At 46.6% G+C, this 24,264-nt stretch overlaps 2 protein-coding genes across 2 annotated transcripts in view; one reads left to right on the top strand and one right to left on the bottom strand.

The window, feature by feature from the left end:
- The window catches only part of LOC135898313 (RNA transcription, translation and transport factor protein), a 74,591-nt gene extending 54,655 nt beyond the window's left edge, over nucleotides 1-19,936 (bottom strand). The window contains exons 1-3 of the mRNA XM_065427196.1: nucleotides 19,758-19,936; nucleotides 17,316-17,440; nucleotides 4,540-4,639 (exon numbers count right to left, since the gene is read on the bottom strand). Coding sequence (XP_065283268.1) covers nucleotides 4,540-4,639; nucleotides 17,316-17,440; nucleotides 19,758-19,818 — 286 coding nt within the window. The 5' untranslated portion in view covers nucleotides 19,819-19,936. The remainder of the gene's footprint in view (nucleotides 1-4,539; nucleotides 4,640-17,315; nucleotides 17,441-19,757) is intronic.
- Nucleotides 19,937-20,437: 501 nt separating this feature from the next.
- LOC135898312 (probable ATP-dependent RNA helicase DDX20) overlaps nucleotides 20,438-24,264 on the top strand; it is a 109,087-nt gene continuing 105,260 nt past the window's right edge. The window contains exons 1-2 of the mRNA XM_065427193.2: nucleotides 20,438-20,845; nucleotides 21,608-21,702. Coding sequence (XP_065283265.1) covers nucleotides 20,653-20,845; nucleotides 21,608-21,702 — 288 coding nt within the window. The 5' untranslated portion in view covers nucleotides 20,438-20,652. The remainder of the gene's footprint in view (nucleotides 20,846-21,607; nucleotides 21,703-24,264) is intronic.

Below are 24,264 nucleotides of genomic sequence, written 5' to 3'. Positions count from 1 at the left end.
GTCCAAGGGCGATAACACCATTGCCGCGCACCCTATGCTGTATGTGCGAGTGAAGGCGTACAAGGGGAGCCTACGATCGTGGCTCAATCTTGCCAATGCAAAGAGACTGAGCGAGGAAGCACGCCCTCTACCATTGTGCGCAAGGCACCCAACGTTGTGAGGCACTGGGGAGGGGGGTTCTACTCCGGCTGCAACTGCGCATGTGGTGGCAGTGCACGGGCACGCGGCCGTGTCTTGAGATCGATCTGCACTAGGGGCAGAGTCTACGTGTGTCAACGACTCGTAGCCCTGTGCAGGCTGTGTGTTCTCGGCACTCACTTTTCATCAAAGAGATTGACAGCACGAATGGCACTTTGCTCACTGCTGCTGCCGTGTTTCCTCATGCCAGCATTCTGACAGCAAGTTTCCGCGCTCATCGAGTGAGATGTGTTCATGTTTGGTTATGTGCGCGTGACACCATGCTTGTTACTTTGGTTAGTACGCCTACCGTATTTGCACGATTGTAAGTCAACCCCCCACATTGCGTGTGACAGGGGAAAAAAAAAGAGCATACCCGTGGGCGTATTCCATAACGAAAATTATTAGTAGCTGCCATGGTCACTGGACTACTCCTCAGCATTAGTGCTGCCATCGTCATTGCTGCTACGGTCCCACAGCGCGTCGCCGTCCAGCAAAATGACATAAGTGCATAAGTGCATTTGCATACATACATAAGACCATGCCGAGAGCACCCAACCACACAGAGCCATCAGGGAGGCTCTTTTGACATGTCCAGTTGGTGAAAGTTCGCGGTCTTCTGCCGCCAGCCACTCGTACTCACGACGGAGCAGGTCCTTAAAAGGCAAAGATCCAGGCTTGTCTCATGATCATGTCGCACGTCACTGGCAGGGACTAATTACGCATTTTGGCGATGTACGCCACATGCTTGGCCTTCAGCTCCAGAAAGCATCCACACTTGGGCCCGCGGAAACCTCTTCGCTTGCCATCACAAGTGAAAATTTTGCGTCACTGCTGTTGCCACTCTCGCACCACCCATTATGAAACCTCAAACTTGCAGCCCGCAGCACAGTTATTTGTTTCTTCAGCGTAAAGGATGGCAGCCCTCTTCAACGCTGCTGTGAACGAGTGCCGAATGTTTAGTGGACTGGGAGCACTCATGACAACTGAGGAAGCACGGAAGTAGCACGTGGCCGGCAGTCAAATTAAACGCATGAAACTAAAGAGCTACAGGGAAAGAGAAATAAGCGAGCTGCGAGCGGTGTCTGCTCGTCCATGAACTATCGATACTCCCCGCAAGCACTGCTGTTCTGAGGGTGCCGCCGCAAATGGAACGGCGGCACTGTGTGTGCTGTAAAACTCTAAAAAATGTTGAAAAACCCTTCTGAAAAGCAAACAAACGTGTGGGACAGCAGAAGAGACGGGTGGGGCCATAGAGCAAACATAAAATTAGAACTATGTTGCAGCTCCCCTGATATCCCGTTGGTCTCGCTTTTTTTTGGTGCCATGCTTTGGTTTCGATTGTAGGTCCACCACCCCTCTCCCCCACTTCAGATCTTCAAATTTTAAAGAAGAGGTCGACTTACAATCGTGTAAATACGGTATGTCTACGAGTTTACATGGCCGGTAAAACTACTATCCTTGCATGTCCACTAATTTGCTATCGCAATCGCTGCTTTGCCTTTCGGGCGAAACTGCAACTTTTTTTTACAATAACGAGTCTAAACCGAGACGTCCCAATGGAAAGGTTGTTGGAGACAGTATGCCACATCCGAGTCTGTACAAGACGGACCTTGAACACAAGGAAATAAAAGCGGAACCGAGTACCTCATTCTCCTTATCTTGTGCACGTGGCGATGCCGCAACAGAAGGGAGCACACCTACGTGATCATGACCAGTGGCAACGACTTCGTCATCTTCATAAGACATGACGTGTTAAGAACACAGGACAAAGAATGTAAATGCAGTGCCGATCTGTCAGCAGACAAAGGAAAAAGCATGCGAACATGCAGTGGGAAGCAGCGACGGAGGCCCAAGTCAAGCATTGGCAACTCTGTCGTGGCTGTCCTGGGTGGCAGTAAGGGGGGCTTAGATGGCAGAGGTAATTAGCGCCATCCGTCAAGCTGGCGGGAAAGCAAATCCGCTTCCCTCCTGCTCCTCCTCGCAACTGCGCTCTCCTCACCCTGCCTCTCAACTCCCTCACTTTCGGTGGTCTCCACACGTGCCCGTTTCCATTTGGCTTGGCGCCAGCTTAGCCTGCTCCCTGAAGTTTCGTTTTCCGCCGTTACCGGGAAGTGAGTGTTGGCCGGCGCAAGCGACTCGCACCATTCGTGCATCATGCTAGGATGCACGAGTATTTGAAGAACAAGTCCTCATTTTAATTCGAACAAATTTTCTGGTCCTTTTGAGCTCGAATTACTGAGATTCGACTGTATTAGTACACTTCGTGCTTCTGTCTTCTTGACGCTTACAGATTTTTGAATATTGCTGTTAAAAATTCAGATCCTAAATCAAAATGCCACTTCCAACAATGACTCGAATATCACTTTCTCTCTCAAATGCAACATATTTCATTAGAATCAACCCAGTGGTTATCTCAAAAAAACATTTCTGCATTTTACAGGTACTTGAATAGGGTGCATCGGAGTTGGGCCCAAGCTAAAGCTTCGTCTTAAAGCCAAATGGCTGGAACTTGCTTTTTGCCAGGCACTGCTAGAACCTAGGGCTCAAAAATCAAGCCATAATGGCTGTAGTGTGAATGAACTAGCAAAAGAACAATAGCGGTATGACTTTGTCACTTGATGTGGCTTTGTCTGGTTCCGTGACAACAATGGTAGTTTAAACAAGCCTGCCATTGGTGGCTGTGGACATCCCTCATTAGAGTGTCTTAGTTGAGCGTGTTTACGGTCCGCTCTGCTCTAAGTTGCCCGGGTAAAGTGGGCGATTTTCATATTTTAGTTACACGTTTAGTGTAGTGGAGCGGACCTTTTTTAGTTGCAGCCCCCTCTGGACAAATTCAGGGTAATGAAATGAAAAAACCTGTTGAACGTTTCGATAAAGTAAAACAAATATATAGAACTTATTTGGCCATGAAGTGCGCTTGCAATGCGTTACTGGTCCATTTTATTCAATGGAAAATAAAGCGCCGTCTTAATGAGCGCCACGAGATAGCCAGAGAGCTTGCATTCCAAATCCAATCCAATCCTTTCTGATGCTGACACACTGCACAGTGCACACCACATCCCCCAGACTGCAGGGTTTTCAAATGGCTCAGCACTTGCAACTTAATTTAGCAAACACAAATCTTCGTTTATGCAAAATCGCTTTTGTGGCTTGCGCTGCGCAATACGAACATAAAGGCGTGGTTGAAGCGCACGGCATGGTCGAGAACATGTCACTGGAGGCAGCCACATTGGAAAGAATGAGGCAAGCGAGGTGCCCCAATGCAAGCGCGAGAGGGCACGCGCAACGACTACCCTCACTAGCGAAAAACGGCAATGATGCTCTGCTTGGGGAGCTTGTAAGCAGACCGTGTTTCTTGCTCCGCTAGCCCACTTGTGGCTAATTGGAGGGCGCATGCGCATGCGCGTTTCTGCGCTGCTCGGCTGCTGAGTGGAGCGTAAAAACACCAAACTAAAGCACTCTATTGCACCGCTTAGCAACATCGTAAAAAGAAAACACCTGGGATCGATTCCAGATAGACAGTGTCCTAGGCGTAGCGCCAACGTGGAGTTTGTTGTTACTTTGAAGGTTCAAGGGTTGCCTCCAACCAGTTTTCAAGGAATTCAAGAAGCAAATTTATTTTCAAGGAGCTTGAAGGGCTCTTATATATATATATATATATATATATATATATATATATATATCTTTTTTTTTCAAATTTAAGGGTTGTCAAGAATTTCAAGGAGATGTACGAACCCTGCACATCATATCATGTTTAGCATAATATGCAGCAGTTGGTATAACAGCAGTGTTTCCTGTCATTTGTGCCTGAAAGAAGTCAATTTATGCCGATACTAGGAGTAAGAAGAAAAAGACAACTGTTTGACCACACAACACTGCTGATCTGCAATTTCAATCCTAACATGTACAGCAGCATGGCAGTGATGACAACTACAAACGTGACAAAAAAATGACAGCAAACTTATGTGACCTTCCAGAATCGCAACCAAATTTCCAGTGAAGCTGTTTCGTTCGAGCAGTTGTAAGAAGAAGCGCATAATTTATATGGAATTAAAATATTTCCCGTACATGACAGGTTTACTTGAAACAGTACGCGAAATTAAATTATGTACACTCTCGAGCACTAATAGGCAACTTAATTCACAGGTCGTAATTAACCTAGCCGCTTTGAATTCTGTCTACACATAACCCATACCAAGCCGTCTTCTTTTGAGTGTACTTTGTGGTTTTGAATTGTTCGCTGTGAAGCTGAATGAAATGAAACTTGCAGCAGGATACGGCATGTTCCCAAGAACCCAAAAGCCACTAACCAAAGTAAATGCTTTCTTTTTTAAAATTTCAGCAAAAGGGGCCACTTACGGTCATCCGAGTACTCAAGGTGCACTGCCATTCCGAGCAGCCAGTCTAGCACGGTCTTTGTGTCCGAACCCTTGTGCGGGCAGGCCAGGTCTTGTAGGTACTGCACGGTCAAAATCTTAATATTGAACACAGTTTCGTTGCCATGAACAGCATTCGTACGACCCAAAATTAACTGCACTGATCAAAATACAGCTCTGGAGGGTGGCAACAAAAGCTCTTTTCATCTCGAATATAACTGATAACTTTTCGTCCCACAACACAAGGGACTGCAATAGCAGCGAGCCTTACTGCGCTATTTGGGAAGAAAAGTTGTGAAGCATTGCTTGCCACCTTGCAAGTGATTTGGTTTTATTAAGCTATTGGCTTCGAATAAGCAGTTCTTCCAGTTTCCATAAAGGCCAATAAAACAGTTCAGCTTCAGCAATGAAAAAAGGTCACCTGTTCCCAAGCCTTCTAAGTCATCAGCCTGCCATCATGTTCCAGAATCATGAGAACATGTGAATGTGACATGACATGACAAGAACTTTATTTGAGTCCTGAGGAACTGAGATCTAGGGGAGCAGAAGGCCTCCCAAGATCGTGGCTCCGCCCACGATGGGACCGGGAGACGAAGTCCTGCTGCAATGTCCTGGGCCCTCTGGACAGCCTGGAGTTGAATGTGGAGATTGTTGCTCTTGAGGGATTCCTCCCGTTGCCCTTTTGTGACGTGTGGAGAGGCATTAAAGGCTGAGCACAGCCAGAGCATCTGTTGAAAAGAGCACGAGTCGTGACCACATTTGGGGCACGACTGTGAGTGATCAGGGTCTGTCCTGTTAAGGAACCGAGGAGTGGGATACGAATGGGTTCGCAGAAGTCCGAGTGTGCTAGCCTAAAGTTTGTTCAATTTGGGGTGGGGGGGCGATCGGTGGAAATGTTCTCCTACCCAGTCGATAATGGCAAACAATTTCAGTGGAAAGTACATAATGGATCTTTGTGGATGTTGACCTCGTTCCAAGCCTGGCTACCCGTGACAGCGCGGTACGTGAAATTGTGCGCTCTCCGGTGGGCCTGCACGTTAGGATTACATCCGAGCGGGTTAACTGAGCCATCTAAATGGGCTGGAAACCACAAGTGGTGGTATCCTACTTTGCTGCTCTCCTGAGTTCTTTGAAGTGCTTTGTTCACAATACTGTTTGCCTGTTCAGACACGAGGTCTGACGAGAAGGATCTAACTGCTGTGCGCGAATCAGAGAAAACGATAGGGGGAACTTTTGTTCTTGTACTGTGAAAAGCTAGAGCAATTGCTGCTTCCTTCGCCACATGGGCAAACTTCGTATAAACAGAGGCTGCATTAACCAGGTTGCCCTGCATGTCTACAACCAAGACAACGAACTTATCCTCATTGTTATATGTGGCAGCATCGCCAAAGAGGGCATCTAGTTTCTGCTGATCGATCTTTTTCAGGATGGACTTGGCTCTTGCGAATCTTCAACCTCGTTATGTACTGGGCAAAGATTTCGCGGAACGGGCTCAACTATGCTGTGACTTCTGGTTTCCCGGGTCAAGCTAACTTTGGTAGCCGGTTCATGTCTAGGTTGGATACCCGTTACCTCTAAAATCTTGATCCCTGGCTTAGTGGATGATGATAGCCTTATTATTTGAGCCGCTGTGTAAGCTTCCATTAGCTTATCGATGGTGTTGTGGAGTCCTAGCTCCAGCAGCTCTGATTTAGCGGAGGTGAGTTCAAGGCCCGTGTTTGAAAGAAAGCCTTCCGTAGCCTCCAATGGGCTTTGTAACGAGCGTTCGAGCTTGGCTAGCGAGCCGTCCAGTGCCCAGATCGTAATGTTATCTGCATAAATGGCATGACCCACATTTGGGATTGCAGTGAGGTGAGTGGAGAGCTTGTGCATGAGTATATTGAATAAGGGTGGGGAGAGGACCAAGCCTTGCGGGGTGTCTAGCTCGTAGCGTCCTCCCGAGACCTGTGTCTAGTTGGATGTGTGCTTTGCAATCCGTGAGGAAAGATTTGGTGTAGTCATGAAAACGCTGACCCAGGTTATGAGAGGAAATATCTGTCAGGATATGTCTATTCGCGACCCTGTCAAAGGCCTTGGAAAGGTCCAGTGCGAGGATCCCTCTAACATCGCGAGTAGGGTTATAAAAAATTGCTCTCTTAAGCAAAAGCTAGTGTCCTGTGTGGACAATGCCTGTCTAAAGCCAATTAGGCTGTGTCTAAAGAGCTCCTTGTTTTCAATATGTTCAGAGAACCGGTTATGTATTGTGTTCTCCACAACCTTGACAACGCATGATGTAAGGAAAATAGGCTGCAGGTTATTTACATGTGGGGGTTTTCCTGGTTAGGGTATAAGTACTACTTTTGAGGTATGCCACTGTACCGGGACCTGTCCAGTTTTGCATAGCTCATTGATTTCGGCCATGACTATCTCGATTGCCCTATTGTCTAGGTTCCCGAGAAGTTTTCTCGTGGCTCCATCAGGTCCTAGGGCTGATCTGCCATTTAGGTTGAAGAGAACTTGTCTGATCTCCGACACGGTGAAAGGTTGGTCTAGATCAGGTGCCAAGAGTCCCATGTAGTTTACACACTCTACCGGGTGATCCCCGTCTTTGGTGAGGGCAAGATAAGTATGTGCTAAGTTGTTGGCTAATTCCCTTTCGTTGAGACCGATTGCGATTTGTTTCTTTATGAGCCTATCCATCGCAAGGCCACGCGTGCACTTAGACTGTTTATCGTTGCGGAGACTTTTCAATAAGCTCCATTTGTTACCTTTTCACATATGCTCGTCTGTTTCGGTACACGTCTCATCCCATTGCTGCCAGGCAAGCTGAGCTGAATAGGACTCAATCTCTTTGTTAAGAAGTGCGATTTTCGCTCAGAGTCTACGATTACGCTTTTGAGTCTTCTACCTGGCCGAGAGGGCGTGTTTTGCCTCCAGAAGGTGGGCGAGCGTTGAGTCCATTTTAGAAACCTCCAGATCCGCAATGACTTTTTCGTTGCTCCTTTGACTGCCATGTTGAGATTCTCTAGCAGATCTGCATACGTCTCATTTGGCGGGACTGTTTCACTTCCGATTTTTTGAAAGAGGTCCCAGTCCACATACTCATATCTTGCGGGTGATCTCGGTTTGACACACAACAGAATTTCAAGTGCGCGATGGTCAGTGCCTAGCCCCTCCTGGAGGTTGTCCCAAGCGCCTTTGATACCTCAGAGGAAAGTAAGATTGGGGGTCGTATCTTGAACATCTTGAAGGGGCAGCGCAAAAAGACGATGACAGAAGGCAGGAACACACAGGACAGCATCGTCTGTCATCGTCTTTTTGCGCTGCCCCTTCAAGATGTTCAACCAGTACCAACTCGCCCAAATGTCGATTCTTCTACGTCGTATCTTGATTGACCGAATTACCGGATCTGGTGAAGAGCCTTCGGTCTGTGACAAGTATTAAGCCCCAGCTCTGCAACATTGAAGGCCAAGTTCGTTCCTTTTACACTTTTGTAACCATACCCCCATTCCGTATTGGGGGCGTTAAAGGCACCTGCAACAGAGAGGCGTGTTTCTCGCTGCCCTAGACGTGGTGCCTAATAATGTTTTGGAGTCTCTTTTCTTATCCAATGTTGCGCTGTACGTGTTAAGAATGAACATGTTAGAATTGATTGTTCTGTTGGGTATGATCTCTATTAGTTGTGCCTCGAGGCCCGCTCTGTACGCAGGGACTTCGTGCCAAACGAATGAGATGTTCTTTCTGATTAGGGTAGCGATACCTCTACCCTTTTCTCCCCTGTATGCTACCGTGCAGTACCCCGAGAGAGAAACTTCTGCACTACATAACGTTTCCTGTAACAATATAGCATGTGGCTTTTCGACAATAGACCTAATAAGCTGTCCCAATACCGTTTGCACCTCTGGAAGCCTGCGCGGTACCACTGTCAGATTTTCAAATTGTTGCTACTTGCGTTCACCATTTTGCTTACTGAGGATGATCAATTAGCCCTCTAACCCCACCTTCAGGATTCGGGATGTAAATCTGTGTCCTTCAATAAAATCTTAATCTGAATGTACCTATTCATTTCTGAATAAACATTCCTTCTTGCATGATCTACTGTGCTTAACATTTAAGTTGCATGTATCTGCAATGTATGTGCACGTCTGCCATTTTTATTACTGCATAGAATGATCTGACTGAGTGATTGTCTTTTAATTTCCAGAGCAGAACCTGAGCTACAAGGGATAATATAACAAGATGATCTAGACTGAGAAGGTTTTTACTAAACTAAAAAGACACCCCACCATCTTACACTCCCATTAAAATGTGGCCACAAACGTGGAACTTTAGGCTTAGGAATGTAATGTCACAGTCAGTGAGTATATACAGTCGGACCAGACTATATCGAACCCGTTTACATCGAATTATTCCATATATCGAACAATTTCTGGACACGGTATAGTTACAATGAGTATATATAGCAAAAATTACGCTTAAATCGAACAAAACTAGTAGCAACTCCCGATATATCGAATGCCAAGCGGCGGAAAGTGCCCCCAGAAGTTGGCTTTCTCTCGCGGTGGCGGGAAAACCCGACGGCGCAGCTCCATCTAACCACTCTCCCTACGTGACCACGCTACCTCGAAGCCGCTGACACCCCCATGCAAAAAATTATCCCGGCCCACCCACAGCGCTTACTCAGACAGCCAATCAGAGGCTCTTGTGCCCTTGTCGTGCAAGATGGCGAAAGTGCGAGTTGTCGCTGCTTTTCTCGTTCATTGTGTGTGCCTGTGCGCCTTGTGGTAGTGGGCCTTGCCTCGCAGTGTTGCCGTGATGAAGTGGCAGAATGCGCCTTATATCTAGAAGCTCGAAATCATAAATCGGGTCGAATGCAGTGAGAAGTCAGATGTCCCCGCAATGAACAAGATTCCGAGGTGTTCTCTCCGCACGATATTAAAGGGCCCCTGAAACAGTTCGGACAAATTTTGTAGACGCGTAGGGTACAGCTTAAGTAGAACATTCGCACCACAATTTAAGTGAAGCGTTACGTATTAATGGAGCTACAAGCGATTAGAAGTTACCCTCCTCCCCAGCCATGCTTTTCCTCCTCAACTCGTTCGCCTAGCGAGCGGGGCTAAGCTCCGCCTTCACTGATTCTGCATCATGATGCGACGTCACATCGTCCACTTCCAGTTGTTTTGGAGCCCGCCTCTGCCCGCGCGAGACCTCTCCGCTAGCCGCTTGGCCGTCGACCCCAAGCGAGAGCTATCGAAGCAACGTGCGTTGCGAGCATTCTGTCTTAGCGCTGAACGTGTCTGGTATTCTGGTAACCACAGGCAAGCTGGTCATTTCGGCAAATGGCTGGAGGTATAAACTCAAGCTGATGAAGGAACATTAGCGTAGTCGTACGTGAGCGGCCCGATCAGTATGCACGGTCCAGACACTTGTTGGCGCAGCGCTTAACCAGCCAAACAAAACGCTAATATTGCTCTAAACAAGTGTAAAACATTTTAAACATTTATAAAAACAATGTGCTGATGATTACACTCCTACAAAAAATACACAGCAGCGGCAAAGAAGAATACACTTCCTTGCTGCTACTGTGCATGGTTGAGCCAATGGTTGAGTTCTGTGCCACCAGGTACCATGTGCACCATGTAGATCATTCAGATTTGCCCTTCTGCTCATCTCATGGCTCATCCCGTTATGGCATAGTCAAGCGGCCAGACCCTGTCCCCTTGCGCTTGCCCTAATACCGGACTCGCGAAACGCTACTGCGTTGGTAACCTTCCGGTGTAAAGTGACGGCCACGAACGTGCAAATCCTGGCGCCAATCAGATAGCGGCAGTCTGATGCGCAGCAGCCAGTTCACGCTTATGCTGCCTTGCAGAGGGACACGATGTCGCAGCTTGACATATTGCCAGTCGCTACGTTTGCAGTCCACAAGGCAACAAAGTCGAATCATAGTGCTCGCAAAAAGACTGAGACCGACTATGACTGCGGAGCTCTCATCAAAATGGAGTAAGTTGTAATACAAGCAGACGACACTTGCTTTGTGCCGGAAGTGCTTACGTGTACTGAAAAATTGTTCTTGTGCATTCTCTTTATGTTCTCTTTATAAAAACAAATGAACTAACATTCCAACTATTATGGAGATCATTTGTTTACCATAAAGTTGGAAAAATTATCGATCACACGCCCTGGTCAGCCAATCGGATAGCTCGCCCCACTGACGCCATATGGGGGATTTCCGTCATACGGGTAGGGGCGGCTTAAAATTCCGCCGAGCAGTGTGCTGCGATCGGCAGCGATGTGCATTTTTAAAACCTTATAAAAAATTACACGCTTTACGCGGAGCACTTAGATGTGTCAATTAAGGATCAGAAGAACCTACTCTAATGACTCAGGACGTTTGTAGAAAATTGTCAAAAGCATTTCAGGGTCCCTTTAAAGGGGGAAATTAGGGCTAAAGCGGCCTAACTCGCGACCCGGTGCCTGTGGCGCCCGTTGTGTATGAACGGCCGTGTACGAGTGGTTCATCCGAAATAGCTTCAGCCGTACCGACTTCCGCGTGCTCGGTGATGACTGTAAATTCTGATTAATGCAACGAAGCCGTTGCCGATGTTGCCGAAGTTTGGAGCAAGCTGTCAGAATTTGCGGAAGCTGTTGACGAATCAACGGTGGACGAGTTTGTGAGTGCAAATGATGGTGTCGCGACTATGGGAGAGCCCGGAAACGAACACTACATTGCCGACATCATGCCGAGCACAAGTGAAAGTGGGCACAATGAGGAAAGCAATGACCGTCCTTGGCCCACATCCTTCGAAGTGATTGGTGTGCTCGCACTAGTCCGGTGCTTCTGCGTGAATGCGAAAGGTTGCGGCCTCAGTTGCTCCGACTCCTTAAAGTGGAAAAGTGTGTGCGTTGCACGCAGCGAAATTGCCCAAGCAGCAGAAAATGCAGGACTATTTCGTGCGAAACTAAGCTAGTTTCATCAATAAAGTGATATTATAAATGGTATGTGCTTTTATGACAAAATTATTTAGCAGGCTTATATCGAATTATGCTCCATATCGAACTGGTAGGCGTTTTTTTGCAAGTTCAATATAGCCGGGTTCGACTATAGCTGTGGCAAATAACCAGCAAGATGGGTAAGCTGTCTACTTGGTCGACAGTCATGAGGAAAGGTTTTATAGCACAACAAAAAGGCGAAATATGGAGGAACGAGTTGACAAGGCACAGGAAAAGCGGTTAAGGGAAGATGCACAACGGTTCTTGTGCAATGCTGATGAATGCCAGCAGTGGTGTGGTCGGTATCAAATGTTGAAGAACAATCCGCAATGCAGCCTGTGCAGCATGGAGGATCAAGCTTTGAATAGAATGTAGAAGTACAGTCAGCACACTTGTCTGGAGCATTCGAACGCCTTGCTTTGAGCTGCACAGGCACCATCTACCTATAAGGCCTGGTTCGAAATAGCTTGCATCTGAGAATGTGCAGCCAGACTGATGGCAGTGAATTAATTGCTTTAACGGTTAACAAGACTTCAACAGCTGCAATCAGCACTGCAGGGCCACTGAGCAAAAGCAAAGATAACACGAAGCATAACTTTCAAGGGAGAGCGCTCTGAGACGTGTTGTCTGAACTTTTACTCATATAACTGCTGCGATCGCAGCTGTTGAAGCCTTGTTAACCAGCAAGACAAAAAAAATTAGCACCGTTCCACCGGTCTGGCGACGCATGCTCAGAAGCTATATAGAAACAAGTGTTATTGATAGATGGCACCAGTGCAGCTGAAAGCACGGCATTCAAGCACTTTAGACAAGTGCGCTGACTGCACAAAGCTCAGGTATGGCGATGGAACTGCACTAGGTATCGTGAAGTGCTTGCAAAGTCTTGGGTAAATTTAGAGCCATAGCGAAACAGACTGTCAGGACTTCCAAAGGATGTTAAAACTCCCTTGTAGAGCTTCGCTGTCTCTGAGGTACCAGTAACTCAGATGGACAAACATTTGCAAAGATTATTTTTCTTTTGACCACACAGTAATCTTAAATTACAGAGCAAGGGATGAGATTCATATGCTATGACACATTACTTCATGTTTTCATTGTCATCATTTATTGAGGCTAAAGGGTGCCTTGTGGGGTATAACGTCAAAAATAGGGGTCATTAAAGTGAAGTACACCGCACAATGCCTGAAAGACACACACAAAAAAGAAATAAAGCATTCCTACAACAGGTGGTGTGGTGAGTAAGCAAATGCAATGGCACTTAAGGGTTAAAATGTAACAGCAGCTTTAAAATTTTTCTGTATCATGCTCATCAACCAGTTTATCCGGCAGTGTGTTCCACTACTCTATAACTATGGGAAAGAAAGGCTTGTCAAATGTTACGGTGGTGCCACCTGTGGTATCCTGTGTTAACTTCTGGTTTCGGTTTTGGGTCTTTACATCAGGGCGCCACTCAGCGCCAAACGCTGTAAGTTGCCTTCCTGCTTCCCCTCGGAGAAATAAAAGTGCATTCTTCGTCTGGTCCCCGACTGGAGCAGTCCGGCTCTTTCTTGTGGCGCTGTGCGCCCCGGCCGTTAGGCCTCATGCCGTAAACCTTTCGTCCGGCCGCCCCGTCGAAGCTACAACAAACTGGCGACGAGGTAAACCATTACTCTGCTTCCTACGTGCCCTTGCCGTACTTCTGCTTCTCCTCCTGCTTCCGACATGCAAGACGCCGCAACTACGTCTCCTCCGTCAGCCACAACTCCTCCGCCTTTGTTTTCGGTGCCCGGCATGGCGTTCGTACCCCACATGCCGCCTTTCCTGGCGCTACCTGCCACTCCTGCGTGGCTCACATGGAAACGGTACTTTTGCACGTTTCTCGAGGCAACCGGAGGCAAGGCACTACAAGACGAGAGGAAGAAAGCCATTTTCCTGAGCAACTTAGGCTTCGAGGGGCAGCGTCTCTACGACGACCTCGCGTCGCAAACGGACCAGACGGCTACTACGTTCCAAGACGTTCTCCGCATCTTCGACCAGCACTACGAAGAATGCACCAATCCCCTGGTGCACCGCATTATCTTCCGGGACAGGAAGCAACTACCTAGAGAAACCTTTCAAGACTTCGTCACCGCGCTACAAAGGCTAGCGCCTGCTTGTGCGTTCGGCACGTGGCACGACGAGTCCCTTCGCGACCAAATCCTCCAAGGCGTCGCATCAACAAGAATTCGAGAAAGGTTATTCTACGAAGGAGCGTCCCTCACGCTCATGAAGGCCCAGGAAATCAGACGAACCGTACAACAAGTTCACAAAGAACTTCAACTCTTTAACAGCTCGTCTGTTCAGCGCGTCTCGACGCAACGCCAAGATGGCGTCGACAGCCATCACCTTCCTCGCCCGGGCGTGCAAGATGGCGGTTTCCGCCACCCTTCTCCCTCGACCCGGCAACTTCAAAATGGCGCTCGGCGGTGTTAGGCCGCTCATCTCTCGAACAGGCAGAATGGACGGCGTAGGGCTGCATGATTGTTTTGTATATACTTTTGCAGTGCCGCGAGTTGCCCATGCGTTTTGTGAATGGTTTGAGGGGTCGGACGGCCCGCGTGGTGTCGGGTAACGAGCCGAGGCGCGCGCCGCCGCGGGGGGCGCGGTGCAGAGGCGGAAAACGGATTCGGAGAACATGCTTTTACGCGGGCTTTGTTGACATTCCGCCGATGGTCATAATAGGGCCACGCGGACAAAGCCCGAGCGGACAAAGGTTGTATACGCGACGTTGTGGCGCCGGCTCTTGAGTCCCCTGCTAATTAGAGACGCAGCTGCTAGCATTGTTGACCACGTCTGGCGCGTACGGAGCGGGGGGTTCACGCCCCTACGCATTCGGGCGGCAGCCATGTGCATCTTGTTTTGAGCGCTGGGGAGAGCCCGCTTGGTGTCGTGTTACAACATGCAGTGCGTGCCGTAGAGAGGGGCGCGGTGCGCATGCGGAGGCCGCGTTCGGAGAATGTCGTTTTAAGAGCACCCGAGTTCGAATGCCGCCAGCGGTAATTATTTTTCTACCAGGAAAAACCTTGAGGGGGACTACGGTACGCGGTGTTGGGACACCAGCGCCCGAGCCCCCTTGCTGGCTAGAAACGCCGCTGAGGTGCGAGATGGCCTCAATAAATCGTGCATGCCTGGCGTGTTTGCCGAGGCCGTCACTGACCACGTGGAAATAGGAGGGGGAGAAGAAGATGTGGGAAGAGGGAAAACAGGGTGGTTTTCCAATAGATTCACTTATGAGAGTAAGCCCATCCCTTTGGGTTGTGGCTTAAGAAACTGTCAACTCTCATTGGCAATTGCTTCCGTGGGATGGGCTAACGACCCTACCGCCCTTTTTCTTTGTCTCTTTCCCCTATAACAACCGAGACGAGGTGCTTGTTCCTCAGTCTAGGCTGTAATCACTAAACCTGATAGAACAGTAAGACTCCGTACGATGCAACGCTAGTCTGGGCCGTAACCACTTAGTGGTAGAACAGTGAGACTCGGTTGGTCGTATGTAGTGACAGTTGTCCTAGGCTCTAACTTAAGAAAAAGTAGAAGAGTAAGGCGCTGTTTACTTGTGTGTTTTGTATCAGTGTTCTTTTGCTAACTCTGTATTTGACTGTGTAAATATTTCCGTTGCAATATATCTTCAAGTTTTGTTACCTCCAACCTGCCTCCTGCTTCATCAACGCCGATAAACACCTTGAAGAGACTTTGGTCGACTTCAAGGAGAAAAGAACAATCAAAAACTTAACTGGCGGCATGGTGGAAAGTCGCGACCCGGGGAGGCCGGCCAGCATGGCGCGCGGCCCGAACTCCGCGAAGCCAGTCGAGACATTGCAGGCCATTGCTACCGATGTGGTTCACCTCACCACTTCACATCTGATCCAGGCAGTCCAGCCAAGCACGTTTCCTGCCGTGCGTGCAGAAAAGTAGGACATTTCGCTTCAGTTTGCTGTTCGAGGAACCGAAAGCATCGACAGTCCCCTGCTCGTACGCAGCTTGATTTCGCTATATGCCAACAGGTGTCAGGAGTTCCAGCTGACCCAAGCGTTCAGTTTCCGTCTCTCCCGCACCACACACCCTCGGAGTTCGCCTAGCTGTACTCAGGACAATCGGGACTTGTAAAGGACTTCATCCACGACGTTCATCTTCGAGCTTCAATGCAACCAGTCTCGGCGAAACTGCGTCCTCAACCTCGGGTTCTCCGAGAGCAAGCCTGCGCTGCAAATGGTACTTCGCCACTAGAAAACAAAGTTCAGTCAGTTGTTGAGGCACTGCAGCCAACTGACAAGAAGTCGCTGCATTCATTTCTTGGTGTCACGCGATACTACGCTAAGCTGATCCTGCAGTACAATAAATTGGTAGAGCCGCTTAGGAAACTGCTAAAGCAAGGACAACCGTTTGTCTGGGATCAGGATAACGAGTATAGCTTCCAGACTATTAAGGAGGTGATTGCATGCGAATTCAGCTCTTACGCCAAAAGCGTTAAGACGTACGTGGACCGTCGTCGTGCATCAACATGCCCTCGATTTCGTTCAGGAGATCTTGTCCGAGTACGCAACTCGAGAAAGTCCTATCCTAAATACTCGGGACCATTTAAGATTTACCGTCGGGTAGGTTGTGGTACTTTCATGCTTGAAAATGGAATACGATGAAATTCATTCAAACTTGTGAAATGCCCTGCTCTACCGGATTTTCTTGGAAAATTCACTGAAAAGTCACTCCAGTGACTACCCTCCCCTTGATGATTGTCTCCCACCTTTTCCTCTAGTTACTACTGGTATAGGGGATACATTACGTTTCTTGTAGCGTAATCTTGCAGTACGCACATCATTACTACGGTGCTGACCGCCATACTAATTTGTCTTTCATGCCAAAAAGTTATTAACATTAAAAGCAGTTACCATTCTTACGGGGGGACTATGGAGTGTAAAGTGCTTTTACGCACAATGCCAAATCCACGACAGCCACAGAGACTGTCTCGAGTCAGGCTCAGGGCGAATGAGCCACCCATCAGTGCTGTCCCAGGGGGCACACAGATGTTTGTTACTGTCTACTTTTGTACTTCGTGAATTTTTTTCATGTATGATCTGTGTGCAAGGCTGCATCTCATCATCCGCCCAAGACGGGTACTGAAACTGCAGAACTGGAGTGCAATAATTTATTGTTTTCATGTTGTGCGTTTTTTAAAGGGGGAAGCCAAAAATATCATTTTCTATTGTGTAAAGATGACATCACTATCATGTATGTTACAGTGCTAACGTGTTCTTTGACTCGTGACTTACTTTTGTTGCAAGTAGACCATTTTTCCTTTCAAGGGAGAGGTGAAGTGGTATCCTGTGTTAACTTCTGGTTTCGGTTTTGGGTCTTTACATCAGGGCGCCACTCAGCGCGAAACGCTGTAAGTTGCCTTCCTGCTTCCCCTCGGAGAAATAAAAGTGCATTCTTCGTCTGGTCCCCGACTGGAGCAGTCCGGCTCTTTCTTGCGGCGCAGCGCACCCCATGCCGTGCCGTAAATCTTTCATCCGGCCACCCCGTCGAAGCTACAACACCACCCATGTAAACATTCAACGATTAGAGTGCTAAAAGAGGTGACAGGAGAAATGGTGTTGTGGAATAACCACTGCATCTCGGATATGAGGGAAAGTGTAGGACAGCTTACAAAGCAGCAACACATTTTCATTATACGTGGCTAACTTGGGTCTTCGAGGCCTGAATAAAGTTCGTACTCTGGAAGATGGTGTGCAACACAAAGGGGGGGGGGGGGGGGAACACAGAAAGAGCGCAGACCGTTTCAAAAGCCTGCATCCATCCTGGGGCGTCCAGGGCTCGCAGGGCAGCTCGCTCCTCGAGCTTGTAGTGGCGGATCTTTTGGTCCTCAAGCCAGGCCACCAGGCTGCGGAACTCCCCTTGGCCTGGTGAGGTAGGCATCGGAAAACATAATTATGCGCTAGAATGAGTTCTCTTGCAAACATCATCACAAGTACACTACCTTTACATAACAGAAGCAAGTGAAGAGGTCCATCGGCAATGAAGTCTCTCGTCTCATTTTGTTATGTTTCTTATGATCTATTTCTTACAAATGCCACTCAACTGGTTCCCCAACCAGCCTCCTCCCTAATGCAGGCATACAATATTCGAACATTACAGTTACAAAAGAAAATGAAGACAAACTGCTTTTCTCATTGGTCTCTCAGTTGATACCCTTATCTAAAGCTACTTGTAGCACACAGAATTGACACACTGAATCTTTTTTTTTAATGACATATCTCGCCAGGACCTACCTTTTCAAATATATATATATATATTTTTCGTGACGGTAACAGACTGAAACAACTTACCCACAACACATTTATTTAGCACTGATGACATTGAGAAAATATGTTGCTAAAGTAGTTTTGGGTTTTAGTTCCACAATGCATTTGCTAAATTCTTTCATTGAAATTTTCATTTACTTGACTGTGTCTTATCCTCCTCTTGAACTGTGTCAAGAATTCTTTTCTCTGCACTTTACCAACTTTAGAAAAGAATGACATTGGGAATTGACCTTGCTGTCAAAAGAATATTCACATCAGTAGAGGTTGTGAAATATTTTTTCCTGCAGTGACTGTGTTGGCACTTTGGGATATCATGCCCACCAGCTTTTCTACACAGGCCCTATGCAAACTAAAGGCTTCTGCCAGAGGTCTCCATTACACCTGTACTGCTCCAACTAAACCTTACATACACTGCTTGCAAATTTTCTGGTCTTACCGCTCCATCTAATACTTGCCTGCCAATCCTAGACTTTCTTTCCCTTCCCTTGGCACTCGTTGCACTCCTCTAAAGCACGACTGTTTTTACAGATTACATATTTCTTTGTTAAAGTGTTAAAGACTATGGCTTACAGTTCATCGCAAATCACTGCCACCATCAAGTGAGAAATGTGAATTAACACACTAAGGCCCACCAACTATACATATATGTATACACACACATGCAAATGAAATTCAGAGCACGCAGTGTAGTGAATATCTAAATGTAGAATTAAAAAATAAAACAGCACGAAGAGAAATACATATGAAGGCACAGCAACACACACACACGCACACAAACACAAATAATCTACAAGTAAGACAGCTGTGACGACCCCAACTCCATTTTAACTAAGTCACTACCAATTTAATTTTTTGTCTTTCATGCGCACTGCCCCGTATCTCTCAGCATTACGGCCTAGCATTATCCTTGACACTGTTCATTCAGTGGGTTTTGGCTTGATAAGCCTCACAATGATGAGCGACAGTGACAGCTACTGAAGTTGCCTTGATGTACAATAGCAGAAGCTCACATATGCAAGTGTTGGCAGAAATACAACACACTCTATAGCATGTGCAGCATCATATCCCACAAAGAGGTTAGCATGCCCAAAATGTGGGGGTTAAACACAATGCATGTATGATGCACGTCCGAGTCACCCAATTACTTCAGCTGCGACGATAGCAGACTGGAAATGATAGGTGTTGGTTTCTAACTGGTTTTTGCTAGTTCAGGACTAAACTAGTTTTTACAGGCCGTTTAGTTGCAAATAAAGAGCTAATGATTCGGCTACTACTGCCAAGGATGCTGTGCAGACTTCTGCTTGGCGATTAGACGGTAATAAACATGACACCTTAAAGTAAAAATAATTGAAATTGTCAAAAGGGCGTTTAACTGAGCTAGCTGGTTCGTTCTTCGAGGATTGTAGCAGCAGAAAATGTATAACACAGGCACAGAAAGGAACGAATATACGTTACAACCATGTCTGCTTGTTCCTTTCTGTGTTCTGCAATTTCTGGTGCTACAATCCTCGGAACATTTGAAGCTGGCTTTGAATACTGCTCATTCACTCTCTCACATAAAGTGCCCGATAGTGCCAGCCCGCCGTCCAGCACCTATGCAGCAGTGATAGCAGTTTTGCCAACTGAATGCTCGCTCATTAGGCCGTTACACCTAAAGCAGGGGGGCAAGTATGACAGCACAGAAAAAGAGAGATCGAGAGGCCTCTCAGCTTCATGCAGTTTTATCTACACGAATTTACACCATGCAGGCGGTCGCAATGCCAAATGAAAACAGCAGCCCAGATTCATTCTGGCTCATATTAGTGAGACTCATTTTGAGCGGCACGCGACAGTGTAGTCGTAAGTACACATTTGGCGTGCTTGTAAGCGAACTGAAACTTGTAGCGAGTGGCAACGTGACTGAGGCTGCACTTGCTTTGAATGTTGAAATTGTCCGTGTTGTTGAATCCAAGCGCGGTCAACTTTCGCTTGAACATCTCGCACAGATGGCCCACGCTGGCCCGTCCACGCGTTAAAGTAATGACGAGGACGACACAACAAAGCCGGCGCCGGCAGTTTTTAACTACTTCGCAACTCGCAACACGACCAGTGAGTACGAACCATGGAGGAAGGGTACGAACAATTCCCATCGGAGCGGAGGTTCCTGTAGTCGCGGAGAGACGGCGCTCGCTGCCGACCCTACTTCCTGTTGCGCAGAAAGGGACGACCGGCTAGGCTGGCGTACGGTGGCTAGAAGGGCCCTTTTAGCCTTAGGGTTTTCTACAAAAAATTAGTAATTTTTGAAGGAAAGTCTATGCTTTTAGCCATCGTAGCTGGTGCGCGATCAACCAATGGCTTGACGAGAGACCGCGGGTCCTGCCTCCGGGATCGCCACAGACGCCGCTAAAACCTCAGAGGCAAGAGAACGTGATTCAAGTTTGGAGCAGCCGCCGCAACTGACGCTCGCAACCGACCCTAGTGGAGAGGAAAAAAAATAGGAGAGGGGCCGGAAGCGGCTTCTCAGCCATGGTCTCAGCTCACGCGACGGGCATCTTCTAAAGGAGGCATCCCCATGGCATTCCTCTAGTGCTCTAGTTAACTCTAGAAATGAGCCGTGCCCGACCAAAAAGCCAAAGCTAGCCAATCCTATAACTGAAACGCACATGTATCGTGTTGTGGCGCCTTCGCGCATATTTGAATGAAGGCGATTTGCGCGCGTTGTGATGAAGTGAAAATTATGAGGGTCGCTCGTGGATAGCGTTTTCTTTTGCTGCACGTCAAAAGAAAAGCGATTCCGTCGAAACTGTGAATTGTACCTTTTTTTCGCAACCATGACTCGCCGCATAGCGCACAAGTTGGAGACGCAGTGGCGCTCGCAGGACGTACTTCAATCGGAGGACGAAAACGCTACTTTCGAAGAGTTCCTGCTCTCCAGACAGCTACTTGGCGGCCTTCACAAGTCGGGCTTTGTCAGACCGTCGCCCATTCAGCTGCGTGCCATACCTCTGGGACTCTGCGGTTTTGGTGAGCGGGTGTCAGTGTGGCGAAAGCGAAAGTTTGCAGTTCCCGTTTGCCACTAAAAATATTTGTAACAGCTCAGTAAGTTCCTACCACCTGACTAACTTTGCAATGCGGACTCGAGCTTCTAGTTTTGTGACAGTGTGCGGGACGTAGCGCGTCTGATGCATGCCAGCAAAGAAGACCCACCGTTCTTGTAGCTTGAAACTGAGCCCAAAGTTCAGCGGGTGTCATTTATGACGATGACGCAGTGCACCCGGACAGTTTGACCACTTTTATTGGCCACTTTCTTTGTAAAATCTTCTTTGCTGCCGCATAGATGCTTATTTCAGGTCAGTAGAGCAGGACAAAACCAACTGTTTCTCTGGCTCCGCCTTGACTAGTGTAAAAGGCACGTGCAGATACGCAAATTATTAGATCCCAATGTATTTTGCAACAGCTTTTCTCTTTATCTTTGTATATTGCTTATATGCTTATTCACATCTTTGCCTTCGTTAATGTTGCTGTTTATATAGAAGTCTGCTGTTTGGGGTTGTGTTATGTGGTCTATTATATTGCATGTTATGATTAGTTTAATTGTATTCTCTCCGTCCCCCCCAAGTAATGCGCTGAAAAGTACCATTAGGGTAAATAAACTGGAAAATAAATGCACTGGCTGCCCCTAAGTAAATTTACTACTATTGCGACTTTGTTACATTAAGGCAGGACTGTACAGCAGTTGCATTACAAGCTGCAGTGTGTCTCATCTCCCTGTTCCACCCTTTGCAGACATGGTAGTGCAGGCAAAGTCTGGCACCGGCAAGACATGCGTCTTCTCTGTGCTCACCCTGCAAGCTGTCAACGTATCCAAGAATGTTGTGCAGGTAAGCTTTGCTGCTGGTGGCTGGCTTTTCTCCAAGTGGTGCTTGGTTAGTGGTTGCTATCAGCACAGATTGACCCCACATACCAGCTACATGAAAGGGAAGGATCGTCATCCACCTTATAGTAGTGCAAAGGTACAAAAGATGACAATAATTTCCTTTCATGAAGCTTTGTCCACCTTTCGGGATTTCGCAGAACTGGTTTCCATCGTGGAGTGTTCAACAGTGGCTACACCATTGTGCTGCCAAGCAGGAGGTTGCAAATCCCAGAAAAAGAAACAGTTCACTTGAAAGTGCTTCCTGTTTGAAATGTGATCAGAATACATGTGATACTTGGTTTTGCAAGATTTGGGACATTACACTTTCTTTAATCTGGCATGGGCATCAGATGTTGCACTTCCTACTGCTACATTTGCTGATTTAATAGACCTTGGACCCTAACAGTATTGCTTTTCTGTTGCCTGCTACTCTACGTTATTTGGAATGTCAGTACTGTAGGGCATTTTAGTCTGCCACATGCACATTTCTATTATTATTTTCCTTTCAAATTGTCCTGGTAATGCTTATTACTTAGGTTCTCATTGCATCTATCACCCCATTGGTGTTTATCATTTTTTGTTCTGGGCATACATCTGTTTTTCTACATTCATTTCTGTACTGAGAACCCAAGACATCTATACTTAACTATATACCTTCCTAGATGTTTCTAATGCTTTTTTGCATTATATTTTTCACTGCCATCTTACTGCCGGCTGAGTGTAGTGGTTAGTGGATACTTTTGAGATAATTTTTTAGTCCCTTTGCCCACAGCATCATTGTCTTGCTATTTTGATTGTGAAAATTAATTGAAATATGTCGTTTGATTTCTTGCAACACTGGCCACACTGTCATGGAGTGAAGTGCGAAAATTCTTGTGCGCTATGCTTATTAGTTTGACAGCTGCATACACAGCTCTCCACTCTTGTCTGCACACCCACAATGCTACTGAGACAACTTCTCTACACAAGAGAAGTCTCACTGTGTATACATGGGTAGCTGTAAGGCAAAAAATAAAAGAAGCGTCACATCCTCTAATGGTGTTGTCCTTCCTTGGGAGCTGATACATGATTTTGCTAGCACCTTTCATGTAAATTTCAACCGTCAATCTAGAAGCAGCCATTGTGATATGAAATTTAGCTGTTTTGACGAGCTTCATTGTGGAGCAGACTTCTGTGTGCAGACCTCCCAAAAGTGTCAGGAAAATTATCCCTGTCATTTGTAAGCTGGCCTATTACAATGTGAGCACTTTCAGTTTCAAATGATCACCGACTTTCAAAGCCTCAGTTTGGGTGCATTCTCTAGGTGGAACAGTACTTGATACTGGATTTGGGAAGGTTGTCAGGGGAAAGTTAAAGCTGTGAAGGATGCGAATTCATACTTAAAGTAAAAAATATAATGATGAGGCAGCAGTGCAAAAGACAAAATGGAGCTGAAAAGCAGCACAAACACTGAGTTCAGACATTCACCCGGTTTGCTCATATTTATTTATGCATGTACAAAAGAAAATGTGCAGGAAAGAAATCCAAACTCCCACTTGCACAAAGTCAAGAATAGCTGAGCAATATTGTGTATCACAGTAACTAGAATAAATGGCACTATCACCTTTTCAGACAGGGTCATTGAAGGCTGGCTAACAGTCGCCATTCTGCACGGCAAATACTGTCTCCATAATTTAATGTATTCCTTGTTCTTTAAATATCACTCTAGGTTCATTAAACCTTTGTGTGTACCTACGGACGTAATGACAAGCAGGCAAGTGTTAATATCTGATGTTTTTTAAACAATGTAATCTTAACAAGTATTATTAATTTTATTATATTAACACTTGCCTGCTTGTCATTACAACTGTAGGCACACACAAAAGTTTAATGAATTCAGAGTGGACAAGGAATATATTAGATTATAGATTGCTGGTTCTGCTTTTAGCAACTTGTGGAGCAGTACCTCTTCCTTGTGTGGCCTAAGTGTATGTGATAGAAGCAAGGGACAACTGTGCAAAAAACAGCAGGCATGCTTGCATAAAGCGTAAGCAGCTGCTGCAAAACGCACACTCTTGCTCTCAGCTATACATAATGTACTCTGTGTTTTACTATCTCTAAACAAGAAATCAGTGACTATATATATTACTCATGTTCTATTGGCACATCACTCCTACAAATTGCAATAATTAATTTTTGTCATACTTACTTAATCTAATTTTTTCTTCCTGGCACAGCACTCTTCAGCACAAGCACATATAACATTTCATAATTGGAGTTAATATTTATTGTGTGGAAAATGGAATCTAGTCCCCGAACAAACAATTTCTACTAGATGCTTATGTTGAGAGGTAAAGGAAAGTGCTTGGTGTGATGGTTTGAAGCAAAAAATATATATATATATATATATATATATATATCCTTGTGCGAGACCAATGATGTCAGACATCATTATGTTGGAGGCACTTAATCCTGTTGATTGAGCTGCGAATAATAATCGTATGTAAATAAATTTAAGAACCAAGGCTAATTTGCCATATTGGAACCG

The sequence above is a fragment of the Dermacentor albipictus genome, chromosome 5 (assembly GCF_038994185.2).
Source record: "Dermacentor albipictus isolate Rhodes 1998 colony chromosome 5, USDA_Dalb.pri_finalv2, whole genome shotgun sequence".
In the NCBI taxonomy this organism is placed as follows: domain Eukaryota; kingdom Metazoa; phylum Arthropoda; class Arachnida; order Ixodida; family Ixodidae; genus Dermacentor; species Dermacentor albipictus.
This window is presented reverse-complemented; position numbering and strand designations above follow the sequence as displayed.